The sequence below is a fragment of the Tinamus guttatus genome, unplaced genomic scaffold (assembly GCF_059628265.1).
Source record: "Tinamus guttatus ecotype Peru unplaced genomic scaffold, ASM5962826v1 Tinamus_guttatus_pri_ptg001016l, whole genome shotgun sequence".
NCBI lineage: Eukaryota > Metazoa > Chordata > Aves > Tinamiformes > Tinamidae > Tinamus > Tinamus guttatus.
The window spans coordinates 23,756-50,066 of NW_028289550.1; the positions used below are offsets into that span (position 1 = coordinate 23,756).

The 26,311-nt window shown below is 60.7% G+C and overlaps 1 protein-coding gene across 2 annotated transcripts in view; it reads right to left on the reverse strand.

Moving 5' to 3' along the window:
• LOC148590905 (sarcoplasmic/endoplasmic reticulum calcium ATPase 1) overlaps window positions 1-26,311 on the reverse strand; it is a 52,190-nt gene that overhangs the window by 20,373 nt on the left and 5,506 nt on the right. For both annotated transcript variants that reach the window (XR_015914226.1, XM_088538338.1), the window contains exons 4-16: window positions 23,477-23,581; window positions 19,428-19,566; window positions 15,763-15,843; window positions 15,593-15,678; window positions 13,891-14,188; window positions 11,731-11,897; window positions 10,495-10,583; window positions 10,307-10,409; window positions 9,615-9,746; window positions 8,415-8,540; window positions 5,240-5,458; window positions 1,464-1,799; window positions 9-229 (exon numbers count right to left, since the gene is read on the reverse strand). Coding sequence is in view for 1 of the 2 variants with exons in the window: in XM_088538338.1 (XP_088394464.1) it covers window positions 9-229; window positions 1,464-1,799; window positions 5,240-5,458; window positions 8,415-8,540; window positions 9,615-9,746; window positions 10,307-10,409; window positions 10,495-10,583; window positions 11,731-11,897; window positions 13,891-14,188; window positions 15,593-15,678; window positions 15,763-15,843; window positions 19,428-19,566; window positions 23,477-23,581 (2,102 nt within the window). In the remaining variant the exon portion in view is untranslated. The remainder of the gene's footprint in view (window positions 1-8; window positions 230-1,463; window positions 1,800-5,239; window positions 5,459-8,414; window positions 8,541-9,614; window positions 9,747-10,306; window positions 10,410-10,494; window positions 10,584-11,730; window positions 11,898-13,890; window positions 14,189-15,592; window positions 15,679-15,762; window positions 15,844-19,427; window positions 19,567-23,476; window positions 23,582-26,311) is intronic.

Genomic DNA, 26,311 nt, shown 5'->3' on the forward strand with positions numbered 1-26,311 from the left:
GTCCTCACCACACCACCTCGCCCACGTTGGAGGAGATGAGGTAGCGGATGAACTGCTTCATGTTGTTGTAGATGGCCCGGCCCTCCTCCACGGCCGCCACGATGGTGGAGAAGTTGTCGTCGGCCAGGACCATCTCGGAGGCCGTCTTGGCCACGGCCGTGCCGGAGCCCATGGCGATGCCGATCTCGGCCTTCTTGAGCGCCGGGGCGTCGTTCACGCCGTCCCCTGTCTGGGGACACGGGGACGTCACCGCGGGGACATCCCGGAGCGATGATGGAGCCGAAACCACCCCGGAACGGTGCTGGAGGTCCCCAATCACCCCGAAATGGTGCTGGAGATCCAGGACCACCCCATGGAGATGCTGGAGACCCCCTGGACCATCTCATGGAGATGCTGGACATCCAGGACCATCTCATGGAGATGCTGGAGATCCAGGACCATCTCACGGAGATGCTGGAGACCCCCTGGACCATCTCATGGAGATCCTGGAGACCCAGAATCACCTTATGGAGATGCTGGAGACTCCCTGGACCACCCCGTGTGGATGCTGGAGATCCAGGACCATCCCATGGAGATGCTGGAGATCCAGGACCATCTCATGGAGATCCTGGAGACCCCCTGGGCCATCTCATGGAGATGCTGGAGATCCAGGACCATCTCATGGAGATGCTGGAGACCCCCTGGACCATCTCATGGAGATGCTGGAGGCCCCCAGTCACCCCGAAATGGTGCTGGAGGCCCAAGACCATCTCATGGAGATGCCGGAGATCCCCGGGACCACCCCATGGAGATGCTGAAGATCCAGGACCGCCCCATGGAGATGCTGGAAACCCCCTGGACCACCCCGTCTGGATGCTGGAGATCCAGGACCATCTCATGGAGATGCTGGACATCCAGGACCACCCCATAGAGATCCTGGAGACCCCCTGGACCACCCCATGGAGATGCTGGAGATTCCCTGGACCACCCTGTGTGGATGCTGGAGATCCAGGACCATCCCATGGAGATGCTGGAGATCCAGGACCATCTCATGGAGATGCTGGAGACCCCCTGGACCATCTCATGGAGATGCTGGAGGCCCCCAATCACCCCAAAACGGTGCTGGAGGCCCAAGACCATCTCATGGAGATGCTGGAGATCCAGGAGCACCTCATGGAGATGTTGGAGACCCAGAACCACCTCATGGACCTGCTCCATCTCCAGCAGCACCCAAGGCCCTCCGGGACCACCCTATGGAGATGCTGGAGACCCAGAACCACCCTATGGAGGTCCTGAAGATCCAGGAGCACCTCATGGAGATGTTGGAGACCCAGAACCACCTCATGGACCTGCTCCATCTCCAGCAGCACCCAAGGCCCTCCAGGACCACCCTATGGAGGTCCTGGAGATCCAGGAGCACCTTATGGACCTGCTCCATCTCCAGCAGCACCCAAGGCCCTCCCGGCCCGCCGGGGCGCCCTCACCATGGCCGTGATCTCGTCGAAGGACTGCAGGAACTCCACGATCTTGGACTTGTGCGTGGGCTCCACGCGGGCGAAGCAGCAGGCGCGGTGACAGGCCTCGCGCTGCTCGGCGGGCGGCAGGTCGTCGAACTCGCGGCCCGTGTACGCGCGCCCCGTCACCTCCTCGTCCTCGCTGAAGATGCCGATGCGGCGGCAGATGGCGATGGCCGTGCCCTTGTTGTCCCCCGTGATCATGATGACGCGGATGCCGGCGTCGCGGCACAGCTGGATGGAGCCCATCACCTCCTTGCGCGGCGGGTCCAGCATCCCCACGCAGCCCACGAAGGTCAGGTCGGTCTGCGGGGGGACATGGGGACGGTGCCATTAGACCGGGGGACATGACATGGGGTCCCATCAAACCAATGACACCAGAAAGGGGAAATTACAGACCCAGGAACCCCATGGAGGACGTTGCATGGGGTCCCATCACACCAATGACACCACAAAGGGGACATTAAATAGCCAAGGACCCAACGGAGGACGTTGCATGGGGTTCCATCACACCAATGACACCAGAAAGGGGACATTAAACACCCAGGAACCCCATGGAGGACGTTGCATGGGGTCCCATCACACCAATGACACCAAAGAGGGGACATTAAATAGCCAAGGACCCAATGGAGGACGTTGCATGGGGTCCCATCAAACCAGGGACACCAAAGAGGGGACATTAAACACCAGGAACCCCATAGAAGACATTGCATGGGGTCCCATCAAACCAGGGACACCAAAAAGGGGACATTACAGACCCAGGAACCCCATGGAGGATGTTGCATGGGGTCCCATCAAACCAGGGACACCAAAAAGGGGTCATTACAGACCCAGACACCCCATGGAGGACACCAAAGAGGAGACATTAGATAGCCAAGGACACAATGGAGGACGTCGCATGGGGTTCCATCAAACCAATGACACCACAAAGGGGACATTAAATAGCCAAGGACCCAATGGAGGACATTGCATGGGATCCCATCACACCAGGGACACCAAAGAGGGGACATTAAACACCCAGGGACCCCATGGAGGACACCAAAGAGGGGACATTAGATAGCCAAGGACCCCATGGAAGATATTGTATGGGGTCCCATCACACCAGTGACACCAGAAAGGGGACATTAAAAAGACAAGGACCCAATGGAGGACGTTGCATGAGGTCCCATCACAGCAAGGACACCAAAAAAGAGACATTACAGACCCAGGAACCCCATGGAGGACACTAAAAGAGGGGACATTACAGACCCAGGAACCCCATGGAGGACGTTGTGTGGGGTCCCATCACACCAATGACACCAGAAAGGGGACATTACAGACCCAGGAACCCCATGGAGGACGTTGCATGGGGTCCCATCAAACCAATGACACCAGAAAGGGGAAATTACAGACCCAGGAACCCCATGGAGGACGTTGCATGGGGTCCCATCACACCAGGGACACCAAAGAGGGGACATTAAACACCCAGGGACCCCATGGAGGACACCAAAGAGGGGACATTAGATAGCCAAGGACCCAATGGAGGACGTTGCATGGGGTCCCATCACACCATTGACACCAGAAAGGGGACATTAAACACCCAGGAACCCCATGGAGGACGTTGCATGGGGTCCCATCAGACCAGGGACACCAGAAAGGGGACATTAAACACCCAGGAACCCCATGGAGGACATTGCATGGGGTCCCATCAAACCAGGGACACCAAAAAGGGGTCATTACAGACCCAGACACCCCATGGAGGACACCAAAGAGGAGACATTAGATAGCCAAGGACCCCATGGAGGACGTTGCATGGGGTCCCATCACACCAATGACACCAAAGAGGGGACATTAAATAGCCAAGGACCCAATGGAGGACGTTGCATGGGGTCCCATCAAATCAGAGACACCAAAGAGGGGACATTACAGACCCAGGAACCCCATGGAAGACATTGCGTGGGGTTCTGTGACACCAATGACACCAAAGAGAGGATATCAAACACCCAGGAACCCCATGGATGACGTTGCCTGAGGTCCCATCAAACCAGGGACACCAGAAAGGGGACATTAAACACCCAGGGATCCCATGGAGGACGTCGCATGGGGTCCCATCAAATCAGGGACACCAAAGAGGGGACATTACAGACCCAGGAAGCCCATGGAGGACGTTGCGTGGGGTTCTGTGACACCAGACACCAATGACACCAGAAAGGGGACGTTACACCCAGGAAGACCATGGAGAACACCAAAGAGGGGACATTAGATAGCCAAGGACACAATGGAGGATGTTGCATGGGGTCCCATCAAACCAGGGACACCAAAGAGGGGACATTAAACACCCAGGGACCCCATGGAGGACACCAAAGAGGGGATATTAGATAGCCAAGGACCCAATGGAGGACGTTGCATGGGGTCCTGTGACACCAATGACACCAGAAAGGGGACATTAAATAGCCAAGGACCCCATGGAGGACATTGCATGGGGTCCCATCACACTAGGGACACCAAAAAGGGGACCTTAAATAGCCAAGGACCCAATGGAGGATGTTCCATGGGGTCCCATCACACCAATGGCACCAGAAAGGGGACATTAAACACCCAGGGACCCCATGGAGGACGTTGCATGGGGTCCCATCAGACCAGGGACACCAGAAAGGGGACATTAAACACCCAGGAAGCCCATGGAGGACGTTGCATGGGGTCCCATCAAACCAATGACACCAGAAAGGGGAAATTACAGACCCAGGAACCCCATGGAGGACGTTGCATGGGGTCCCATCAAACCAATGACACCAGAAAGGGGATATTACAGACCCAGGAACCCCATGGAGGACGTTGCATGGGGTCCCATCAGACCAGGGACACCAAAGAGGGGACATTAAACACCCAGGAACCCCATAGAAGACATTGCATGGGGCCCATCAAACCAGGGACACCAAAAAGGGGACATTAGAGACCCAGGAACCCCATGGAGGACACCAAAGAGGAGACATTACAGGCTCAGGAACCCCATGGAGGATGTTGCATGGGGTCCTGTGACACCAATGACACCAGAAAGGGGACATTACACCCAGGAAGACCATGGAGAACACCAAAGAGGGGACATTAGATAGCCAAGGACACAATGGAGGACGTTGCATGGGGTTCCATCAAACCAGCGACACCAAAGAGGGGACATTACAGACCCAGGAACCCCATCGAGGACATTGCACGGGGTCCCATCACATCAGGGACACCAAAGAGGGGACATTACAGACCCAGGAACCCCATGGAGGACGTCGCATGGGGTCCCATCAAACCAGGGACACCAAAGACAGGATATTACAGACCCAGGAACCCCATCGAGGACATTGCACGGGGTCCCATCACATCAGGGACACCAAAGAGGGGACATTACAGACCCAGGAACCCCATGGAGGACGTCGCATGGGGTCCCATCAAACCAGGGACACCAAAGACAGGACATTACAGACCCAGGAACCCCATGGAGGACGTCGCATGGGGTCCCACCACACCAAGAACCCCAAAGAGGGGACATTAAACACCCAGGAACCCCATGGAGAACGTCGTATGGGGTCCCACCACACCAAGAACCCCAAAGACAGGACATTACAGACCCAGGAACCCCATGGAGGACGTCGCATGGGGTCCCACCACACCAGCGACCCTAAAGAAGGCCCATTCCCCCCTAGGTGACCGCAGGGACCCCGGTGGCCCTCGAGGACCCCGTGCCACCCGCCACGGTGTCCCCAAGGCCCCGCGCTCACCTCGTACTCGGCGAACTTGGTGGAGTCCTCCAGCAACATGTCCTCCTTCTTGGGCGGGGTGTCGCGGGTGGCCAGGGCCAGGCAGCGCAGGGTGTCCCTGCCCGTCCCCCACTCCTTGATGACGCCCAAGATCTTCTCCTTGACCGCGGGCGTCAGCGGCACCCGCGTGGTCCCCACGCGCACGTAGTTGCAGCGGTCGATGACGCCCTCGGGGGCGCCCTGCGGGGGACACCGAGGGACGTGGTGGGGACCCGTGGGGACCCAAAGGGACAGAGAGGGACCAAGGAGGAGCTCATGGGGCCTCCATGGGCCAAGGGGACCCTATGGGATGGAGAGGAACCCAAAGGGACAGAGAGGAACCAAGTAGGACCTCATGGGTCCTCCATGGGTCAACGGGAAGCCAAAAGGACACAGAGGGACCAAGGAGGATCTCATGGGTCCTCCATGGGCCAAGGGGAACCCAAAGGGACAGAAAGGAACCCAAAGGGACACAGAGGAACCGAGGAAGACCTCATGGGGCCTCCATGGGCCAAGGGGACCCAAAGGGACAGAAAGGAACCCAAAGGGATGGAGAAGAACCAAGGAGGACCTCAGGGTCCTCCATGGGCCAAGGGGAACCCAAAGGGACACAGAGGAACCCAAAGGGACACAGAGGAACCAAGGAGGACCTCATGGGGCCTCCATGGGCCATGGGGAACCCAAAGGGACATAGAAGAACCACGGAGGACCTCATGGGTCCTCCATGGGCCAAGGGGAACCCAAAGGGACGCAGAGGAACCAAGGAGGAACCTCATGGATCCTCCATGAGATAAGGGGAAGCCAAAGGGACACAGAGGAACCAAGGAGGACCTCATGGGGCCTCCATGGGCCAAGGGGAACCCAAAGGGACAGAAAGGAACCCAAAGGGATGGAGAAGAACCAAGGAGGACCTCATGGGTCTTCCATGGGCCAAGGGGAACCCAAAGGGATACAGAGGGACCCAAAGGGATGGAGAGGAACCAAGGAGAACCTCATGGTCCTCCATGGGCCAAGGGGAACCCAAAGGGACATAGAGGAACCACGGAGGACCTCATGGGGCCTCCATGGGCCAAGGGGAACCCAAAGGGACAGAAAGGAACCCAAAGGGACACAGAGGAACCGAGGAAGACCTCATGGGGCCTCCATGGGCCAAGGGGACCCAATGGGATGGACAGGAACCCAAAGGGACACAGGAGAACCAAGTAGGACCTCATGGATCCTCCATGGGCCAAAGGGACCCAAAGGGACAGAAAGGAACCCAAAGGGATGGAGAAGAACCAAGGAGGACCTCAGGGTCCTCCATGGGCCAAGGGGAACCCAAAGGGACACAGAGGAACCCAAAGGGACAGAGAGGAACCAAGGAGGACCTCATGGGGCCTCCATGGGCCAAGGGGAACCCAAAGGGACACAGAGGAACCAAGTAGGAACTCATGGGGCCTCCATGGGCCAAGGGGAACCCAAAGGGACACAGAGGAACCAAGGAGGAACCTCATGGGTCCTCCATGAGATAAGGGGAAGCCAAAGGGACACAGAGGAACCAAGGAGGACCTCATGGGTCCCCCATGGGCCAAGAGGAACCCAAAGGGACACAGAGGAACCAAGGAGGACCTCATGGGTCCTCCATGGGTCAAGAGGAACCCAAAAGGACACAGAGGAACCAAGGAGGAACCTCATGGGTCCTCCATGAGATAAGGGGAAGCCAAAGGGACACAGAGGAACCAAGGAGGACCTCATGGGTCCTCCATGGGCCAAGGGGAACCCAAAGGGACACAGAAGAACCCAAAGGGATGGAGAGGAACCAATAGGACCTCCTGGGTCCTCCATGGGTCAAGGGGAACCCAAAGGGATGGAGAGGAACCAAGGAGGACCTCATGGGTCCTCCATGGGCCAAGGGGAACCCAAAGGGATGGAGAGGAACCTGAAGGGACAGAAAGGGACCCAAAAGGACAGAGAGGAACCCAAAGGGACACAGAGGAACCAAGGAGGACCTCATCGGGCCTCCATGGGCCAATGGGAACCCAAAGGGACAGAAAGGAACCCAAAGGGATGGAGAAGAACCAAGGAGGACCTCATGGGGCCTCCATGGGCCAAGAGGAACCCAAAGGGACAGAAAGGAACCCAAAGGGACACAGAGGAACCAAGGAGGACCTCATGGGTCCTCCATGGGTCAAGGGGAACCCAAAGGGATGGAGAGGAACCAAGGAGGATCTCATGGGGCCTCCATGGGCCAAGGGGAACCCAAAGGGACGCAGAGGAACCAAGGAGGACCTCATGGGTCCTCCATGGGCCAAGGGGAACCCAAAGGGACAGAAAGGAACCCAAAGGGACACAGAGGAACCGAGGAAGACCTCATGGGGCCTCCATGGGCCAAGGGGACCCAATGGGATGGACAGGAACCCAAAGGGACACAGGAGAACCAAGTAGGACCTCATGGATCCTCCATGGGCCAAAGGGACCCAAAGGGACAGAAGGAACTCAAAGGGATGGAGAAGAACCAAGGAGGACCTCAGGGTCCTCCATGGGTCAAGGGGAACCCACAGGGACACAGAGGAACCAAGGAGGAACCTCATGGATCCTCCATGAGATAAGGGGAAGCCAAAGGGACACAGAGGAACCAAGGAGGACTTCATGGGGCCTCCATGGGCCAAGGGGAACCCAAAGGGACAGAAAGGAACCCAAAGGGATGGAGAAGAACCAAGGAGGACCTCATGGGTCTTCCATGGGCCAAGGGGAACCCAAAGGGACACAGAGGAACCAAGGAGGAACCTCATGGATCCTCCATGAGATAAGGGGAAGCCAAAGGGACACAGAGGAACCAAGGAGGACCTCATGGGGCCTCCATGGGCCAATGGGAACCCAAAGGGACAGAAAGGAACCCAAAGGGATGGAGAAGAACCAAGGAGGACCTCATGGGTCTTCCATGGGCCAAGGGGAACCCAAAGGGACACAGAGGAACCAAGGAGGACCTCATGGGTCCTCCATGGGCCAAGGGGAACCCACAGGGACACAGAGGAACCAAGGAGGACCTCATGGGTCCTCCATGGGCCAAGGGGACACCAAGGAGATGGGGGGGACCTGAGGATGCTCCCCGTCGAGGACGAGGGCAGCAAATGGGGGACAATGGTGACCCGAGGGGACGCGGTGACGAGGGACCGACCTTGACGAACATCTTGTTGCCCACGGCCGCCCGCGACGCCTTGGCCGGGGAGCAGTAGACGGACATGGACTTCCGGTCACGGGAGAACTCCAGGGTGAACTCCTTCTTCATGAGCTGCTTGATGACCTGGGGACAAGGGGACATCAGAAGGGACATGGGGACATTGGGGTCTATGGGGACAACCTCCTTCTTCAGGAGCTGCTTGACGACCTGGGGACACGGGGACAAGGGGACATCAGAAGGGACATGGGGACATTGGGGTCTATGGAGACAACCTCCTTCTTCATGAGCTGCTTGATGACCTGGGGACACGGGGACATGGGGACATCAGAGGGGACATGGGGACATTGGGGTCTATGGAGACAACCTCCTTCTTCATGAGCTGCTTGATGACCTGGGGACAAGGGGACATCAGAAGGGACATGGGGACATTGGGGTCTATGGGGACAACCTCCTTCTTCAGGAGCTGCTTGACGACCTGGGGACACGGGGACAAGGGGACATCAGAGGGGACATGGGGACATTGGAGTCTATGGGGACAACCTCCTTCTTCATGAGCTGCTTGACAACCTGGGGACACAGGGACAAGGGGACATGAGAGGGGACATGGGGACATTGGGGTCAATGGGGACAACCTCCTTCTTCATGAGCTGCTTGATGACCTGGGGACATAGGGACATAGGGACATCAGAGGGGACATGGAGACATGGGGACATCAGTGGGGACATGGGGTCTATAGGGACAAAGTCCTTCTTCAGGAGCTGCTTGATGACCTGGGGACAAGGGGACCTGGGGACATCAGTGGTGACATGGGGACATCAGTGGGGACATGGGGTCTATGGGGACAAACTCCTTCTTTATGAGCTGTTTGATGACCTGGGGACATCAGAGGGGACATGGGGACATCAGAGGGGACATGGGGACATCAGAGGGGACATGGGATCTATAGGGACAAAGTCCTTCTTCAGGAGCTGCTTGATGACCTTGGGACAAGGGGACCTGGGGACACAGGACAAGGGGACAGCAGGGAAACGGGGGCCACCAGGACCAGGGGCCACGGGGACATGGGGACAAGGAGGGGCCATGGGGACAAGGAGGGGACAAGGAGGGGCCATGAGGCCATGGGGACAAGGAGGGGCCATGGGGCCATGGGGACAAGGAGGGGACACGGGGACAAGGAGGGGACATGGGGACACTCACGGAGTTGCAGGCGTTGGCCCGCTCCACCTTGGAGAGGCTCCGCACGTCCGTGTTGAAGACGTTCATCTTCTCCACGAGACACGTGAGCGCCGTCTCCGTGGCCTCCCCCACCTTCTCGTAGATGCCCTTGGCCTTGGGGACAAGGAGGGGACGTCACCGGCGCCACCCGGGTGGCCAGGAGGACCCTTGGAGCATCCCAAGGAGGGACGGCCAAGAGGATCCCAAGGAGATGGCCAAGAAGAGCCAATGGATCCCAAGGAGTTGGCCAAGAAGAGCCAACGGATCCCAAGGAGATGGCCAAGAAGGGCCAACAGATCCCAAGGGATGGCCAGGAAGACCCAATGGATCCCAAGGGATGGCCAAGAAGAGCCAACGGATCCCAAGGAGTTGGCCAAGAAGAGCCAACGGATCCCAAGGGATGGCCAAGAAGACCCAACGGATCCCAAGGGATGGCCAAGAAGACCCAACGGATCCCAAGGAGATGGCCAAGAAAAGCCAACGGATCCCAAGGAGATGGCCAAGAAGAGCCAACGGATCCCAAGGGATGGCCAAGAAGACCCAATGGATCCCAAGGAGATGGCCAAGAAGGGCCAACAGATCCCAAGGAGGAGCTGGAGGAACCTGGTGCTCCAGGGGGGACAAAGGGGCTTGGGGACGCGACGAGGGGACCCGTGGGGACACGGAAGGGCCACCTCATTGTAGTCCAGGGACGAGTCGTTGCAGAGAGCGCAGATGGTGGCCAGCTCCACCAAGCCGTCGTATTGGCCGGCCTTCACGTGCTTCTCGTTCTTCAGCCTGTTGGGGACACGGGGGACAATCGGGGGACGCGTCCCGGGTTTGGGGACACCAGGGGAGGGTTGGGGACGCCGGTGTCACTCACACGTCCCCCTCGGGCGCGTAGGTGGAGCCGGTGATGGAGAACTCGTTGAGGGCGCAGACGTCGCCCTCCACCTTGTCCACGATGAACATCTGCGGGGACAGCGGGAGAGGGACGGTGGGGACGGGGGACGCGCGGGGACGTCTTGGGGACGTCAAGATGTCCCATGGGGACGGCGGGGACATCTTGGGGATGTCAAGATGTCCCATGGGGATGGTGGGGGGACCCATGGGGACATTGGGACATCCCATGGGGACGTTAAGATGTCTCATGGGGACGGCGGGGACATCTTGGAGACATCAAGATGTCCCATGGGCACGTTGGGATGTCCCACGGGGACATTGGGACATCCCATGGGGATGTCAAGATGTCCCATGGGGATGGCGGGGACGTCTTGGGGACGTCAAGATGTCCCATGGGGATGGCCGAGGGTCCCATGGAGACATTGGGACATCCCATGGGGAGGTGGGGACATCTTGGGGACGTCAAGATGTCCCATGGGGACGTCAAGATGTCCCATGGGGACGGTGGAGGGTCCCTTGGGGACACCAGGACCTCCTTGGGGACACCAAACCCCCTCTTGGGGACACCAGGCCACCCTTGGGGACACGAGGCCACCCTTGGCGACACGAGGTGGCCCTTGGGGACACCAGGCCACCCTTGGGGACACGAGGCCACCCTTGGGAACATAAGGTGACCCTTGGGGACACCAGGCCACCCTTGGGGACAGCAGGATCTCCTTAGGGAGATGAGGAGCCCTTTGGGGACACCAAACCCCCTCTTAGGGACACCAAACCCCATCTTGGGGACACCAGGCCACCGTTGGGGACACGAGGCCACCCTTGGGGACACCAGGGCGCCCTTGGGGACACGAGGTGGCCCTTGGGGACACCAGGCCACCCTTGGGGACAGCAGGATCTCCTTAGGGAGATGAGGAGCCCTTTGGGGACACCAAACCCCCTCCTGGGGACACCAAACCTCCCTTGGGGACACGAGGTGGCCCTTGGGGACACCAGGCCACCCTTGGGGACACCAGGGCGCCCTTGGGGACACGAGGTGGCCCTTGGGGACACCAGGCCACCCTTGGGGACAGCAGGATCTCCTTAGGGAGATGAGGAGCCCTTTGGGGACACCAAACCCCCTCCTGGGGACACCAAACCTCCCTTGGGGACACGAGGTGGCCCTTGGGGACACCAGGCCACCCTTGGGGACACGAGGCCACCCTTGGGGACAGCGCACCTTGCACACGGACATCTGGTTGGTGGTCAGCGTCCCCGTCTTGTCGGAGCAGATGACCGAGGTGCAGCCCAAGGTCTCCACGGATGGGAGGCTCCGCACGATGGCGTTCTTCTTGGCCATGCGGCGCGTCCCCAAGGCCAGGCACGTGGTGATGACGGCCGGGAGCCCTACGGAAAACGGGAATGGGGTCATGGATCCCTATGGATCCACCGGGAATGGCGTGGGAACCACGCGGATCCAGGGAACGGGGCTGGGGAGCCCCATGGAGCCAATGGGAATGGGGCTCTTCTTGGCCATCCCCAATGGTGATGATGGCCGGGAGCCCTATGGAGAACGGGAATGGGGTCATGGATCCCTACGGATAATGGGAATGGGGTCATGGATCCCTATGGATCCACCGGGAATGGCATAGGAACCACGCGGATCCAGGGAACGGGGCTGTGGAGCCCCATGGAGCCAATGGGAATGGGGCTCTTCTTGGCCATCCCCAATGGTGATGATGGTCGGGAGCCCTATGGAGAACGGGAATGGGGTCATGGATCCCTACGGATAATGGGAATGGGGTCATGGATCCCTATGGATCCAACGGGAATGGGGCGGGAACCACGCGGATCCAGGGAACGGGGCTGGGGAGCCCCATGGAGCCAATGGGAATGGGGCTCTTCTTGGCCATCCCCAATGGTGATGATGGCCGGGAGCCCTATGGAGAACGGGAATGGGGTCATGGATCCCTACGGATAATGGGAATGGGGTCATGGATCCCTATGGATCCAACGGGAATGGGGCAGGAACCACGCGGATCCAGGGAACGGGGCTGGGAGCCCCATGGAGCCAATGGGAATGGGGCTCTTCTTGGCCATCCCCAATGGTGATGATGGTCGGGAGCCCTATGGAGAACGGGAATGGGGTCATGGATCCCTACGGATAATGGGAATGGGGTCATGGATCCCTATGGATCCCTATGGATCCAACGGGAATGGGGCGGGAACCACGCGGATCCAGGAAACGGGGCTGGGGAGCCCCATGGAGCCATTGGGAATGGGGCTCTTCTTGGCCATCCCCAAGGCCAGGCACGTGGTGATGATGGCCGGGAGCCCTATGGAGAACGGGAATGGGGTCATGGATCCCTACGGATAATGGGAATGGGGTCATGGATCCCTATGGATCCACCGGGAATGGGGCAGGAACCACGTGGATCCAGGGAACGGGGCTGGGGAGCCCCATGGAGCCATTGGGAATGGGGCTCTTCTTGGCCATCCCCAAGGCCGGGCACGTGGTGATGATGGCCGGGAGCCCTATGGAGAACGGGAATGGGGTCATGGATCCCTACGGATAATGGGAATGGGGTCATGGATCCCTATGGATCCACCGGGAATGGGGCAGGAACCACGTGGATCCAGGGAACGGGGCTGGGGAGCCCCATGGAGCCATTGGGAATGGGGCTCTTCTTGGCCATCCCCAAGGCCAGGCACGTGGTGATGACGGCCGGGAGCCCTACGGAAAACGGGAATGGGGTCATGGATCCCTATGGATCCACCGGGAATGGGGTGGGAGTCACACAGAACATGTCCCCGTGGGGCCACCAAGGTTCTCCAAGCCCCAACGGGGCCACCATGAAACTACAAGACGTCATGGGGCCACTAAGGTTCTGTAAGCTCCAATGGGGCCACCAAGGTTCTCCTAACTCCAATGGGGCCACCAAGAAGCTACAAGTCACCGTGGGGCCACCAAGATCCTATGAGCTCCCATGGGGCCGCCAAGGTTCTCCTAACTCCAATGGGACCACCAAGGTTCTTCTAACTCCCATGGGGCCACCAAGGTTCTCCAAGCTCCAATGGGACCACCAAGGTTCTCCAAGCTCCCATGGGGCCACCAAGGTTCTCCAAGCTCCAGCAGGGCCACCAAGGTCCCACACGTCCCCATGTGGTCCCCAAGGTTCTTCAAGCCCCAATGGGGCCACCAAGGTCCCACATATTCCCATGTGGTCCCCAAGGTTCTCCAAGCTCCAATGGGATCACCAAGGTTCTCCTAACTCCCATGGGGCCACCAAAGTTCTCCAAGCTCCAACGGGGCCACCAAGGTCCCACACATCCCCATGTGGTCCCCGAGGTTCTCCAAGCCCCACGGTGCTCCCCAGAGCCCCCCAGGGGCCCCACGGACCTTCAGGGATGGCGGCCACGGCCAAGGCCACGGCGATCTTGAAGTAGTAGATGGCGCCGCGGATCCAGGAGCCGCCGTGGACGGGGTCGTTGAAGTGGCCGATGTTGATGAGCCACACGGCGACGCAGATGAGCGAGATGACCTTGGAGAGCTGCTCGCCGAACTCGTCCAGCTTCTGCTGCAGGGGCGTCTTGTCCTGCTCGGTGGCCGCCATCTCGTCGCGGATCTTCCCGATCTCCGTGTTGACGCCCGTGGCCACCACGATGCCCACGGCTTTGCCGGCGCCGATGTTGGTGCCCTGTGGGCGGTGGGTGGCGTTGTGGTGTTGGTGGGACCCGTAGGGACGTGCTGGGATCCATAGGGACGTGGTGGGACTCGAAGGGATGTGGTGGGATCCATGGGGATGTGATGGCACCCATAGGGATGTGGTAGGACCCACGGGGATGTGGTGGGACCCGTGGGGACGTGGTGGGACTCAAAGGGATGTGGTGGGACCCGTGGGGACGTGGTGGGACCCATGGGGATGTGGTAGGACCCATGGGGATGTGGTGGGATCCATAGGGACGTGGTGGGACTCGAAGGGATGTGGTGGGACCCATAGGGGTGTGGTGGGACCCATGGGGATGTGATGGCACCCATAGGGATGTGGTAGGACCCATAGGGATGTGGTGGGACCCGTGGGGACGTGGTGGGACTCAAAGGGATGTGGTGGGACCCGTGGGGACGTGGTGGGACCCATGGGGATGTGGTAGGACCCATGGGGATGTGGTGGGATCCATAGGGACATGGTGGGACTCGAAGGGATGTGGTAGGACCCATAGGGACGTGGTGGGACCCATGGGGATGTGGTGGGACCCGTGGGGATGTGGTGGGACCCGTGGGGATGTGGTGGGATCCATAGGGAGATGGTGGGACTCGAAGGGATGTGGTGGGATCCATAAAGCCGTGGTGGGACCCATAGGGATGTGGTGGGACCCATGGGGATGTGGTGGGACCCATAGGGATGTGGTAGGACCCATGGGGATGTGGTAGGACCCATGGGGATGTGGTGGGACCCGTGGGGACGTGGTGGGACCCGTGGGGACGTGGTGGGACTCGAAGGGATGTGGTGGGACCCATAGGGATGTGGTGGGACTCACGAAGATGTGGTGGGACCCATGGGGATGTGGTGGGACCCATAGGGATGTGGTAGGACTCAAAGGGACGTGGTGGGACTCCAAGGGACGTGGTGGGATCCACGGGGACATGCTGGGACCCATGGGGACGTGGTGGGACCCATGGGGACATGGTGGGGCCCAAAGGGACAGAGAGGAACCAGGGAGACAAAGAAGGGCCTCAGGGGACACCAAGGGACTCCAGGACATGAGGGGGACTTGAGGGGGAAAACGGGGTCTAAGGGGACAAGGGGGTCCCAGGGGACACATGGGGACACAAGGAGACAGGGGGGACTTGAGGGGACAGGGGGTGACCCCAGGAGGCCCCCAAAGGCCCCAGGGGGACAAGGGAGACCTAAGGGAACCCATGGGGACACTGGGGACACAGGAGGGGACCTGAGGGACAGGGGAGACTCCAGAAGACCCAAGGAGACATCAGGGGACAACATGAAGAATCAAGGGGACCCAAGGGGAATCCCAAGACCCATGGGGACACGGGGGACCCCGGGTGACCCCGGAGGGGACAGGTGGCCCTTGGTGGCCCTCACCGAGAAGAGCATGTTCTTCTTGTCCTGGTTGACGGCGCGGGGGTCGGGGACGGGCTCCGTGTGTTTGATGACGGAGACGGACTCGCCTGGGCGGGGGACGCGTTGGTGTCACCCGCGGCGTCACCCGCGTCGGTGTCACCCGCGTCGGTGTCACCCGCGCGGGGACCCACCGGTGAGGATGGACTGGTCTACGCGCAGCGTGGTCGACTTGATGGAGATGATGCGGATGTCGGCTGGCACCTTGTCCCCAACTGCAGCGGGGGACAACGGGGGACAACAGCGTTACAGGGGGTCCCTGGAGGTCCCTAGAGGTCCCTGGATGACCCTGAAGGTCCCCAGATGTCCCTAGGAGCTCCTAGGGTTCCCTGGATGTCCCTGGGGACTCCTGGAGGTCCCCAGGGCTTCCTGGAGGTCCCTATGGGTCCCTGCAGCTCCCTGGATGTCCCCAGAGGTCCCTGGATGTCCCTGAAGGTCCCCAAATGTCCCTAGGAGCTCCTAAGGTTCTCTGGATGTCCCTGAAGATCCGTGGGGACTCCTGGAGGTCCCTATGGGTCCTGGGCGATCCCTGGAGGTCCCTGGATGTCCCCAGAGGTCCCTTGATGTCCCTGAAGGTCCCCAGATGTCCCTACGAGCTCCTAGGGTTCCCTGGATGTCCCTGGAGATCCCTGGGGACTCCTAGAGGTCCCCAGGGCTTCCTAGAGATCCCTATGGGTCCCTATGGGTCCCTGAAGCTTCCTGGATGTCCCCAGAGCTCCCTGGAGATCCCTGGGGCCTCCTGGAGGTCCCCAGAGCTTCCTGGAGGTCCCTATGGTCCCTATAGGTTCCTGCAGCTCTGTGAACGTCCCCAGAGGTCCCCAGAGATCCCCAGGGACTCCTAGAGGTCCCTAGGGCTTCCTGGAGGTCCCTATGGGTCCCTGCAGCCCCCTGGATGTCCCCAGAGGTCCCTGGATGTCCCCAGAGGTCCCCAGATGTCCCTATGAGCTCCTAAGGTTCTCTGGATGTCCCTGGAGATCCCTGGGGACTCCTAGAGGTCCCCGGGGCCTTCTGGAGGTCCCTATGGGTCTCTATGGGTCCCTGGATGGCCCCAGAGGTCCCTTGATGTCCCTGAAGGTCCCCGGATGTCCCTAGGAGCTCCTAGGGTTCCCTGGATGTCCTTGGAGGTCCCTGGGGACTCCTGGAGGTCCCTATGGGTCCCTGCAGCTCCCTGGACGTCCCCAGAGGTCCCTGGATGTCCCTGAAGGTCCCCAAATGTCCCTAGGAGCTCCTAAGGTTCTCTGGATGTCCCTGGAGATCCCCGGGGACTCCTAGAGGTCCCCAGGGCTTCCTGGAGATCCCTATGGTCCCTATGGGTCCCGGGCAGCTCTGTGGATGTCCCCAGAGGTCCCTGGAGGTCCCCAGGGCTTCCTGGAGATCCCTATGGTCCCTATGGGTCCCTGCAGCTCCCTGGATGTCCCCAGAGGTCCCTGGATGTCCCTGAAGGTCCCCAGATGTCCCTAGGAGCTCCTAGGGTTCCCTGGATGTCCCTGGAGATCCCTGAGGACTCCTAGAGGTTCCTATGGGTCCTGTGGGATCCCTGGAGGTCCCTGGATGTCCCCAGAGGTCCCTGGATGTCCCTGAAGGTCCCCAGATGTCCCTAGGAGCTCCTAGGGTTCCCTGGATGTCCCCGGAGGTCCCTGGGGACTCCTGGAGGTCCCTATGGGTCCTGGGGGATCCCTGGAGGTCCCTGGATGTCCCTGGAGATCCCTGAGGACTCCTAGAGGTTCCTATGGGTCCTGCGGGATCCCTGGAGGTCCCTGGATGTCCCCAGAGGTCCCTGGATGTCCCTGAAGGTCCCCAGATGTCCCTAGGAGCTCCTAAGATTCTCTGGATGTCCCTAGAGATCCCTCAGGACTCCTAGAGGTCCCTAGGGCTTCCTAAAGATCCCTATGGTCCCTATGGGTCCCTGCAGCTCTGTGGATGCCCCCAGAGGTCCCTGGAGGTCCCCAGGGCTTCCTGGAGGTCCCTATGGGTCCCTGCAGCTCCCTGGATGTCCCCAGAGGTCCCTGGATGTCCCTGAAGGTCCCCAGATGTCCCTAGGAGCTCCTAAGGTTCTCTGGATGTCCCTGGAGATCCCTGGGGACTCCTAGAGGTCCCCAGGGCCTTCTGGAGGTCCCTATGGGTCCCTATGGGTCCCTGGATGTCCCCAGAGGTCCCTGGATGTCCCTGAAGGTCCCCAGATGTCCCTAGGAGCTCCTAGGGTTCCCTGGATGTCCCTGGAGATCCCTGGGGACTCCTAGAGGTCCCCGGGGCCTTCTGGAGGTCCCTATGGGTCCCTATGGGTCCCTGGATGTCCCCAGAGGTCCCTTGATGTCCCTGAAGGTCCCTGGATGTCCCTAGGAGCTCCTAGAGTTCCCTGGATGTCCTTGGAGGTCCCTGGGGACTCCTGGAGGTCCCTATGGGTCCCTGCAGCTCCCTGGATGTCCCCAGAGGTCCCTATGGTTTCCTGGGGATCCCTGGATGTCCCCAGAGGTCCCCAGATGTCCCTGAAGGTCCCCAGATGTCCCTAGGAGCTCTTAGAGTTCCCTGGATGTCCCTGGAGATCCCTGGGGACTCCTAGAGGTCCCCAGGGCCTTCTGGAGGTCCCTATGGGTCCCTATGGGTCCCTGGATGTCCCCAGAGGTCCCTGGATGTCCCTGAAGGTCCCCAGATGTCCCTACGAGCTCCTAAGATTCTCTGGATGTCCCTAGAGATCCCTCAGGACTCCTAGAGGTCCCTAGGGCTTCCTAAAGATCCCTATGGTCCCTATGGGTCCCTGCAGCTCTGTGGAGGTCCCCAGAGGTCCCTGGAGGTCCCCAGGGCTTCCTGGAGGTCCCTATGGGTCCCTGCAGCCCCCTGGATGTCCCCAGAGGTCCCTGGATGTCCCTGAAGGTCCCCAGATGTCCCTAGGAGCTCCTAGGGTTCCCTGGATGTCCCTGGAGATCCCTGGGGACTCCTAGAGGTCCCCAGGGCTTCCTAGAGATCCCTATGGGTCCCTGAAGCTTCCTGGATGTCCCCAGAGCTCCCTGGAGATCCCTGGGGCCTCCTGGAGGTCCCCAGAGCTTCCTGGAGGTCCCTATGGTCCCTATAGGTCCCTGCAGCTCTGTGAACGTCCCCAGAGGTCCCCAGAGATCCCCAGGGACTCCTAGAGGTCCCCAGGGCTTCCTGGAGGTCCCTATGGGTCCCTGCAGCCCCCTGGATGTCCCCAGAGGTCCCCAGATGTCCCTACGAGCTCCTAAGGTTCTCTGGATGTCCCTGGAGATCCCTGGGGACTCCTAGAGGTTCTCAGGGCTTCCTAGATGTCCCTATGGGTCCCTACAGCTCCTCGGATGTCCCCAGATACCCCTGGAGGTCCCCATACATCCCTGGAGGCTCCTGGATGCGCCCAGACACCCCTGGATGCCCCCAGATGTCCCCAGATGTCTCTGGATGCCCCTGGAGGCCCCCAGAGATCCCCAGATGTCCCCGAATGCCCCCAGGCATCCCTGGATGCCCCTAGAGGTCCCTGGATACCCCTGGAGGTCCCCAAATGCCCCCAGATGCCCCCAGATGCCTCCAGATGCCCCATAGATGCCCCCAGATGCCCCCAGAGGTCCCCGGATGTCCCCAGATGCTCCTGAAGGTCCCTAGATGTCCCCGAATGCCCCCAGATGTCCCTGGAGGTCCCCAGATGACCCCAGATGCCTCCAGATGTCCTCAGATACCTCCAGATGCCCCTGGCAGCCCGCAGACGTCCCCAGATGCCCCCGGAGGTCCCCAGATGCTCCTGAAGGTCCCCAGATGTCCCCAAATGCCCCCAGATGCCCCCGTCCCCGCTCACCGGCCACCTCGGCGATGTCCCCGGGCACCAGGTCGCGGGCCTTGATGCGCTGCACGGCCTTGCGGTCGGCGCGGTAGACCTTGCCCATCTCGGGTTCGTATTCCTTGAGGGCCTCGATGGCGTTCTCGGCATTGCGCTCCTATGGGGACAATGGGGACACATGGGGACACATGGGGACACATGGGGACACATGGGGACATGGGGACACATGGGGACATGGGGACACCTTGCCCATCTCGGGTTCGTATTCCTTGAGGGCCTCGATGGCGTTCTCGGCATTGCGCTCCTATGGGGACAATGGGGACATGGGGACACATGGGGACATGGGGACATGGGGACACCTTGCCCATCTCGGGTTCGTACTCCTTGAGGGCCTCGATGGCGTTCTCGGCATTGCGCTCCTATGGGGACATGGGGACATGGGGACACATGGGGACATGGGGACACCTTGCCCATCTCGGGTTCGTACTCCTTGAGGGCCTCGATGGCGTTCTCGGCGTTGCGCTCCTATGGGGACAATGGGGACATGGGGACACATGGGGACATGGGGACACCTTGCCCATCTCGGGTTCGTACTCCTTGAGGGCCTCGATGGCGTTCTCGGCATTGCGCTCCTATGGGGACAATGGGGACATGGGGACACATGGGGACATGGGGACAATGGGGACACATGGGGACACATGGGGACATGGGGACACATGGGGACACATGGGGACATGGGGACACCTTGCCCATCTCGGGTTCGTACTCCTTGAGGGCCTCGATGGCGTTCTCGGCATTGTGCTCCTATGGGGACAATGGGGACATGGGGACACATGGGGACACATGGGGACACATGGGGACATGGGGACATGGGGACACCTTGCCCATCTCGGGTTCGTATTCCTTGAGGGCCTCAATGGCGTTCTTGGCATTGCGCTCCTATGGGGACATGGGGACATGGGGACATGGGGACACATGGGGACACATGGGGACACATGGGGACACATGGGGACATGGGGACATGGGGACACATGGGGACATGGGGACAATGGGGACAATGGGGACACATGGGGACATGGGGACACCTTGCCCATCTCGGGTTCGTATTCCTTGAGGGCCTCGATGGCGTTCTCGGCGTTGCGCTCCTATGGGGACAATGGGGACATGGGGACACGTGGGGACATGGGGACACATGGGGACACCTTGCCCATCTCGGGTTCGTATTCCTTGAGGGCCTCGATGGCGTTCTCGGCGTTGCGCTCCTATGGGGACAATGGGGACATGGGGACACATGGGGACACATGGGGACATGAGGACACATGGGGACACATGGGGACATGGGGACACATGGGGACATGGGGACATGGGGACACATGGGGACATGGGGACACCTTGCCCATCTCGGGTTCATACTCCTTGAGGGCCTCGATGGCGTTCTCGGCATTGCGCTCCTATGGGGACATGGGGACACATGGGGACACATGGGGACACATGGGGACATGGGGACACATGGGGACATGGGGACACCTTGCCCATCTCGGGTTCGTATTCCTTGAGGGCCTCGATGGCGTTCTCGGCATTGCGCTCCTATGGGGACATGGGGACACATGGGGACACATGGGGACACATGGGGACACATGGGGACACGGGGACACCTTGCCCATCTCGGGTTCGTACTCCTTGAGGGCCTCGATGGCGTTCTCGGCATTGCGCTCCTGTGGGGACATGGGGACACATGGGGACATGGGGACACATGGGGACACATGGGGACACATGGGGACATGGGGACACCTTGCCCATCTCGGGTTCGTACTCCTTGAAGGCCTCGATGGCGTTCTCGGCATTGCGCTCCTATGGGGACACATGGGGACACATGGGGACATGGGGGGACATGGGGGGACATGGGGACACATGGGGACATGGGGACACCTTGCCCATCTCGGGTTCGTATTCCTTGAGGGCCTCGATGGCGTTCTCGGCATTGCGCTCCTATGGGGACAATGGGGACATGGGGACACATGGGGACACATGGGGACACATGGGGACACATGGGGACATGGGGACACCTTGCCCATCTCGGGTTCGTACTCCTTGAGGGCCTCGATGGCGTTCTCGGCATTGCGCTCCTATGGGGACAATGGGGACATGGGGACACATGGTGACATGGGGACACATGGGGACATGGGGACACCGGGGGGACATGGGGACACGTGGGGACACATGGGGACCCATGTGGACATGCGCGGGGACACATGACGTCACATGGGGACATGTGTGGGGACACACGGGGACATGTGGGGATACATAGGGCCAAGCGTGGGGACACATGAAGACACATGTGGGGACATGGGGACACATTGGGACTTGTGGGGACATGCGTGGGGACATGTGTGGGGACATGTGGGGACACGTGTGGGGACGTGTGTGGGGACATGGGGACATGTGTCCCCATCGCCATCCCCATGTCCCTGTCTCCATCCCTATGGCCCATGACCCTGTGTCCCCATGTCCCCATCCCTATGTCCCTGTCCCCATGTCCTCATCTCCTATCCCCATCCCCTGTCCCCATGTCCCTATGCCCTGTTCTCATGTCCCCATCCCTGTCCCCCTGTCCCTGTCCCCATCCCTGTGTCCTCATCCCCATCTCTATGTCCCTGTCACCATGCCCTGTTTTCATGTCCCCATCCCCGTCCCCATGTCCCTGTCCCTATCTCCCTGTCCCTATGTCCATCCCCATGTCCCCGTGTCCCTGTCTCCATGTCCCCATCCCCATCTTTATGTCCCCGTCTCCATCCCCATGTCCCCTCATGTCCCCATCCCCATATCCCTATCTCCCTATGTCCCTGTCCCTGTCCCCATGTCCCCATGTCCCTGTCCCCGTGTCCCCATCCCCATGTCCCTATCCCCATCCTCATGTCCCTGTCCCTGTGTCCCCATCTCCCTGTCCCTGTCTCCATCCCTGTGTGCCTGTCCTTGTCCCTGTGTCCCCGTGTCCCTATCCCCGTCCCTACGTCCCTATCTCCATCCCTGTGTCCCTGTCCCCATGTCCCTGTCCCTATCTCCATCCCTAGGTCCCTGTCCCTGTCCCCGTGTCCCCATGTCCCCATCCCCATGTCCCTATCTCCATCCCTACATCCCTGTCCCCATGTCCCTGTCCCTGTCTCCATCCCCATGTCCCTGTCCCCATGTCCCCATCCCCATGTCCCTATCTCCATCCCTACATCCCTGTCCCCATGTCCCCACGTCCCTGTCCCTGTCTCCATCCCTATGTCCCTGTCCCCATGTCCCCATCTCCATCCCTACGTCCCTATCTCCATCCCCATGTCCCTATGTCCCCAAGTCCCTGTCCCCATCTCCATGTCCTTATCTCCATCCCCATGTCCCCATCTCTGTGTCCCCATGTCCCTATCTCCATCCTCATGTCCCTGTCCCCGTGTCCCCATGTCCCTGTCTCCATCCCCATGTCCCTGTCCCCATGTCCCTGTCCCCATGTCCCTGTCTCCATCCCTGTGTCCCTGTCTCCATCCCTGTGTCCCTGTCCCCATGTCCCTGTCCCTATCTCCATCCCTATGTCCCCATGTCCCCGCCATGTCCCTGTGCTCATGTCCCTGTCTCCATCTCTATGTCCCTGTCCCTGTGTCCCCATCTCCCTGTCCCTGTCCCCATGTCCCTGTCTCCATCCCTGTGTCCCTGTCCCTATGTCCCTATCCCTGTCTCCATCTCTATGTCCCATGTCCCCATGTCCCTGTCTCCATCCCCGTGTCCCTGTCCCCATCTCCCTGTCCCTGTCCCCACGTCCCCTCATGTCCCATGTCCCCATGTCCCTGTCCCCATGTCCTTATCTCCATTCCTAGGTCCCTATCTCCATCCCTGTGTCCCTGTCCCCATGTCCCTGTCCCCGTCTCCATCCCTATGTCCCCGTGTCCCCATGTCCCTGTCCCCATGTCCCTATCTCCATCCCTATGTCCCTGTCTCCATCCCCGTGTCCCTGTCCCCATGTCCCTGTCTCCATCTCTATGTCCCTGTCCCCATGTCCCCTCCTGTCCCCGTGTCCCCATGTCCCCTACCTGCCAGACGCCCACCACGGCGTTGGCGATGAGGATGAGGAGGATGACGAAGGGCTCCACGAAGGCCGTGATGGTCTCCTCGCCCTCCTCGAACCAGGCCAGCACCTGCGGGGACAGCGGGGACGGTGACGCCACCGGGGACGGTGACACCACCGGGGACGGTGACACCGACCTGGGGCGGTGACACCACCGGGGACGGTGACACCACCCTGGGGATGGTGACACCGACCGGGGACGGTGACACCACCGGGGACGGTGACACCGACCGGGGACGGTGACACCGCCATGGGGACAATGACACCGACCGGGGACAGTGCCATAACCCTGGGGACAATGACATCACTGGGGACGGTGACACCAACCGGAGACAGTGCCACCACCATGGGAACAATGACATCAACCTGGGGACAGTGACACCGACCTGGGGACAATGACACTGACCGGGGACGGTGACACCACCGGGGACGGTGACACCACCCTGGGGACGGTGACACCACCCTGGGGATGGTGACACCGACCGGGGACAGTGCCATAACCCTGGGGACAATGACATCAACCTGGGGATGGTGACACCGACCGGGGACGGTGACACCACCTGGGGACGGTGACACCACCAGGGACAGTGACACCGACCGGGGATGGTGACACCAACCAGGGGACGGTGACACCGACCGGGGACAATGACACCGATCGGGGACAGTGACACCAACCTGGGGACAATGACATCAACCTGGGGATGGTCACACTGACCGGGGACAGTGACACCGATCGGGGATGGTGACACCACCCTGGGGACAATGACACCCACCGGGGACGGTGACACCACCTGGGGACGGTGACACCAGCAGGGACAGTGACACCAACCAGGGGACAGTGCCATAACCCTGGGGATAATGACACCAAGCAGGGGATGGTGACACCACCGGGGACGGTGACACCAACCTGGGGACAATGACACTGTCTGGGGACAATGACACCGACCTGGGAACGGTGACACCGACCAGAGACGGTGACACCACCCTGGGGACAATGACATCAACCTGGGGACAGTGCCACCACCGTGGGGACAATGACATCAACCTGGGGGTGGTGACACTGACCGGGGACGGTGACACCGACCTGGGGACAATGACACCGACCAGGGACAGTGACACCGACCGGGGACGGTGACACCGCCATGGGGACAATGACACCGACCGGGGACGGTGACACCACCGGGGACGGTGACACCGACCTGGGGACAATGACACCGACCGGGGACGGTGACACCAACCGGGAACAGTAACACCACCCTGGGGACAATGACACCCACCGGGGACGGTGACACCGACCTGGGGACAATGACACCGACCGGGGACAGTGCCATAACCCTGGGGACGGTGACACCAACCAGGGATGGTGACACCACCTTGGGGACGGTGACGCCGACCGGGGACGGTGACACTGCCATGGGGACAATGACACCATCCAGAGACTGTGACACCACCCTGGGGATGGTGACACCGACCGGGGACGGAGACACCGCCATGGGGACAATGACACCGACTGGGGACAGTGCCATAACCCTGGGGACAATGACATCACTGGGGACGGTGACACCGACCGGGGACAGTGACACCAACCAGGGGATGGTGACACCAACCGGAGACAGTGCCACCACCATGGGAACAATGACATCAACCTGGGGACAGTGACACCGACCTGGGGACAATGACACCGACCGGGGACGGTGACACCACCAGGGACGGTGACACCAACCTGGGGACAGTGCCATAACCCTGGGGACAATGACACCACTGGGGACGGTGACACCGACCAGGGGACAGTGACACCAACCAGGGACAGTGACACCACCCTAGGGACAGTGCCACCACCATGGGGACAATGACACCAACAAGGGGGCAGTGACACAACCAGGGACAGTGAGACTGTGCTGGGGACAATGACACTGCCTGGGGACAGTGCCATCCCCTGGGGACAATGACATCAACCTGGCGACAGTGACACCAACATGGTGATGGTGACACCAACATGAGGACAGTGTCACCACCCTGGGGACGGTGACACCAACCTGGGGATGGTGACACCAACCGGGGATGGTGACACCACCCTGGGGACGGTGACACCGACCGGGGACAATGACACTGTGCTGGGGACAATGACACCAACCGCGGACAGTGACACCACCCTAGGGACAGTGACACCAACCTGGGGACAGTGCCATAACCCTGGGGACAATGACACCACTGGGGACGGTGACACCACCATGGGGACAATGGCACCACCGGGGACAGTGAGACTGTGCTGGGGACAATGACACTGTCTGGGGACAGTGCCATCCCCTGGGGACAATGACACCACTGGTGACAGTGACACCACCCTGGGGACAGTGACATCAACCTGGCGACGGTGACACCAACATGGTGACAGTGACACCAGCCTGGGGACAGTGACACCAACCTGGGGGACAGGGTCACCTCCTGGGGACAGTGTCACTGCCATGGGGACAGTGACAACCCTTGGGGACAGTGACACCAACCTGGCAACAGTGACACCCCCTAGGGGCAGTGTCACCAACCTGGGGACAGTGCCACCACCGGGGACAGTGCCACCCCTTGGTGATAGTGGCACCACGGTGGGGACAGTGCCACCAACCTGGGGACAGTGCCACCCCCCTGGGGACAGTGCCACCCCCTAGGACAGTGCCACCCCCCCGGTGACAGTGCCACCCCCTTGGGGACACGGATCGCCTTTCCCTGTCACGCGAACGGGCCCAGCTGTCCCCAAGCAAATGTCACCGCGGGGGGGGGGGGGACAAGGGACACCCGCGGGGGG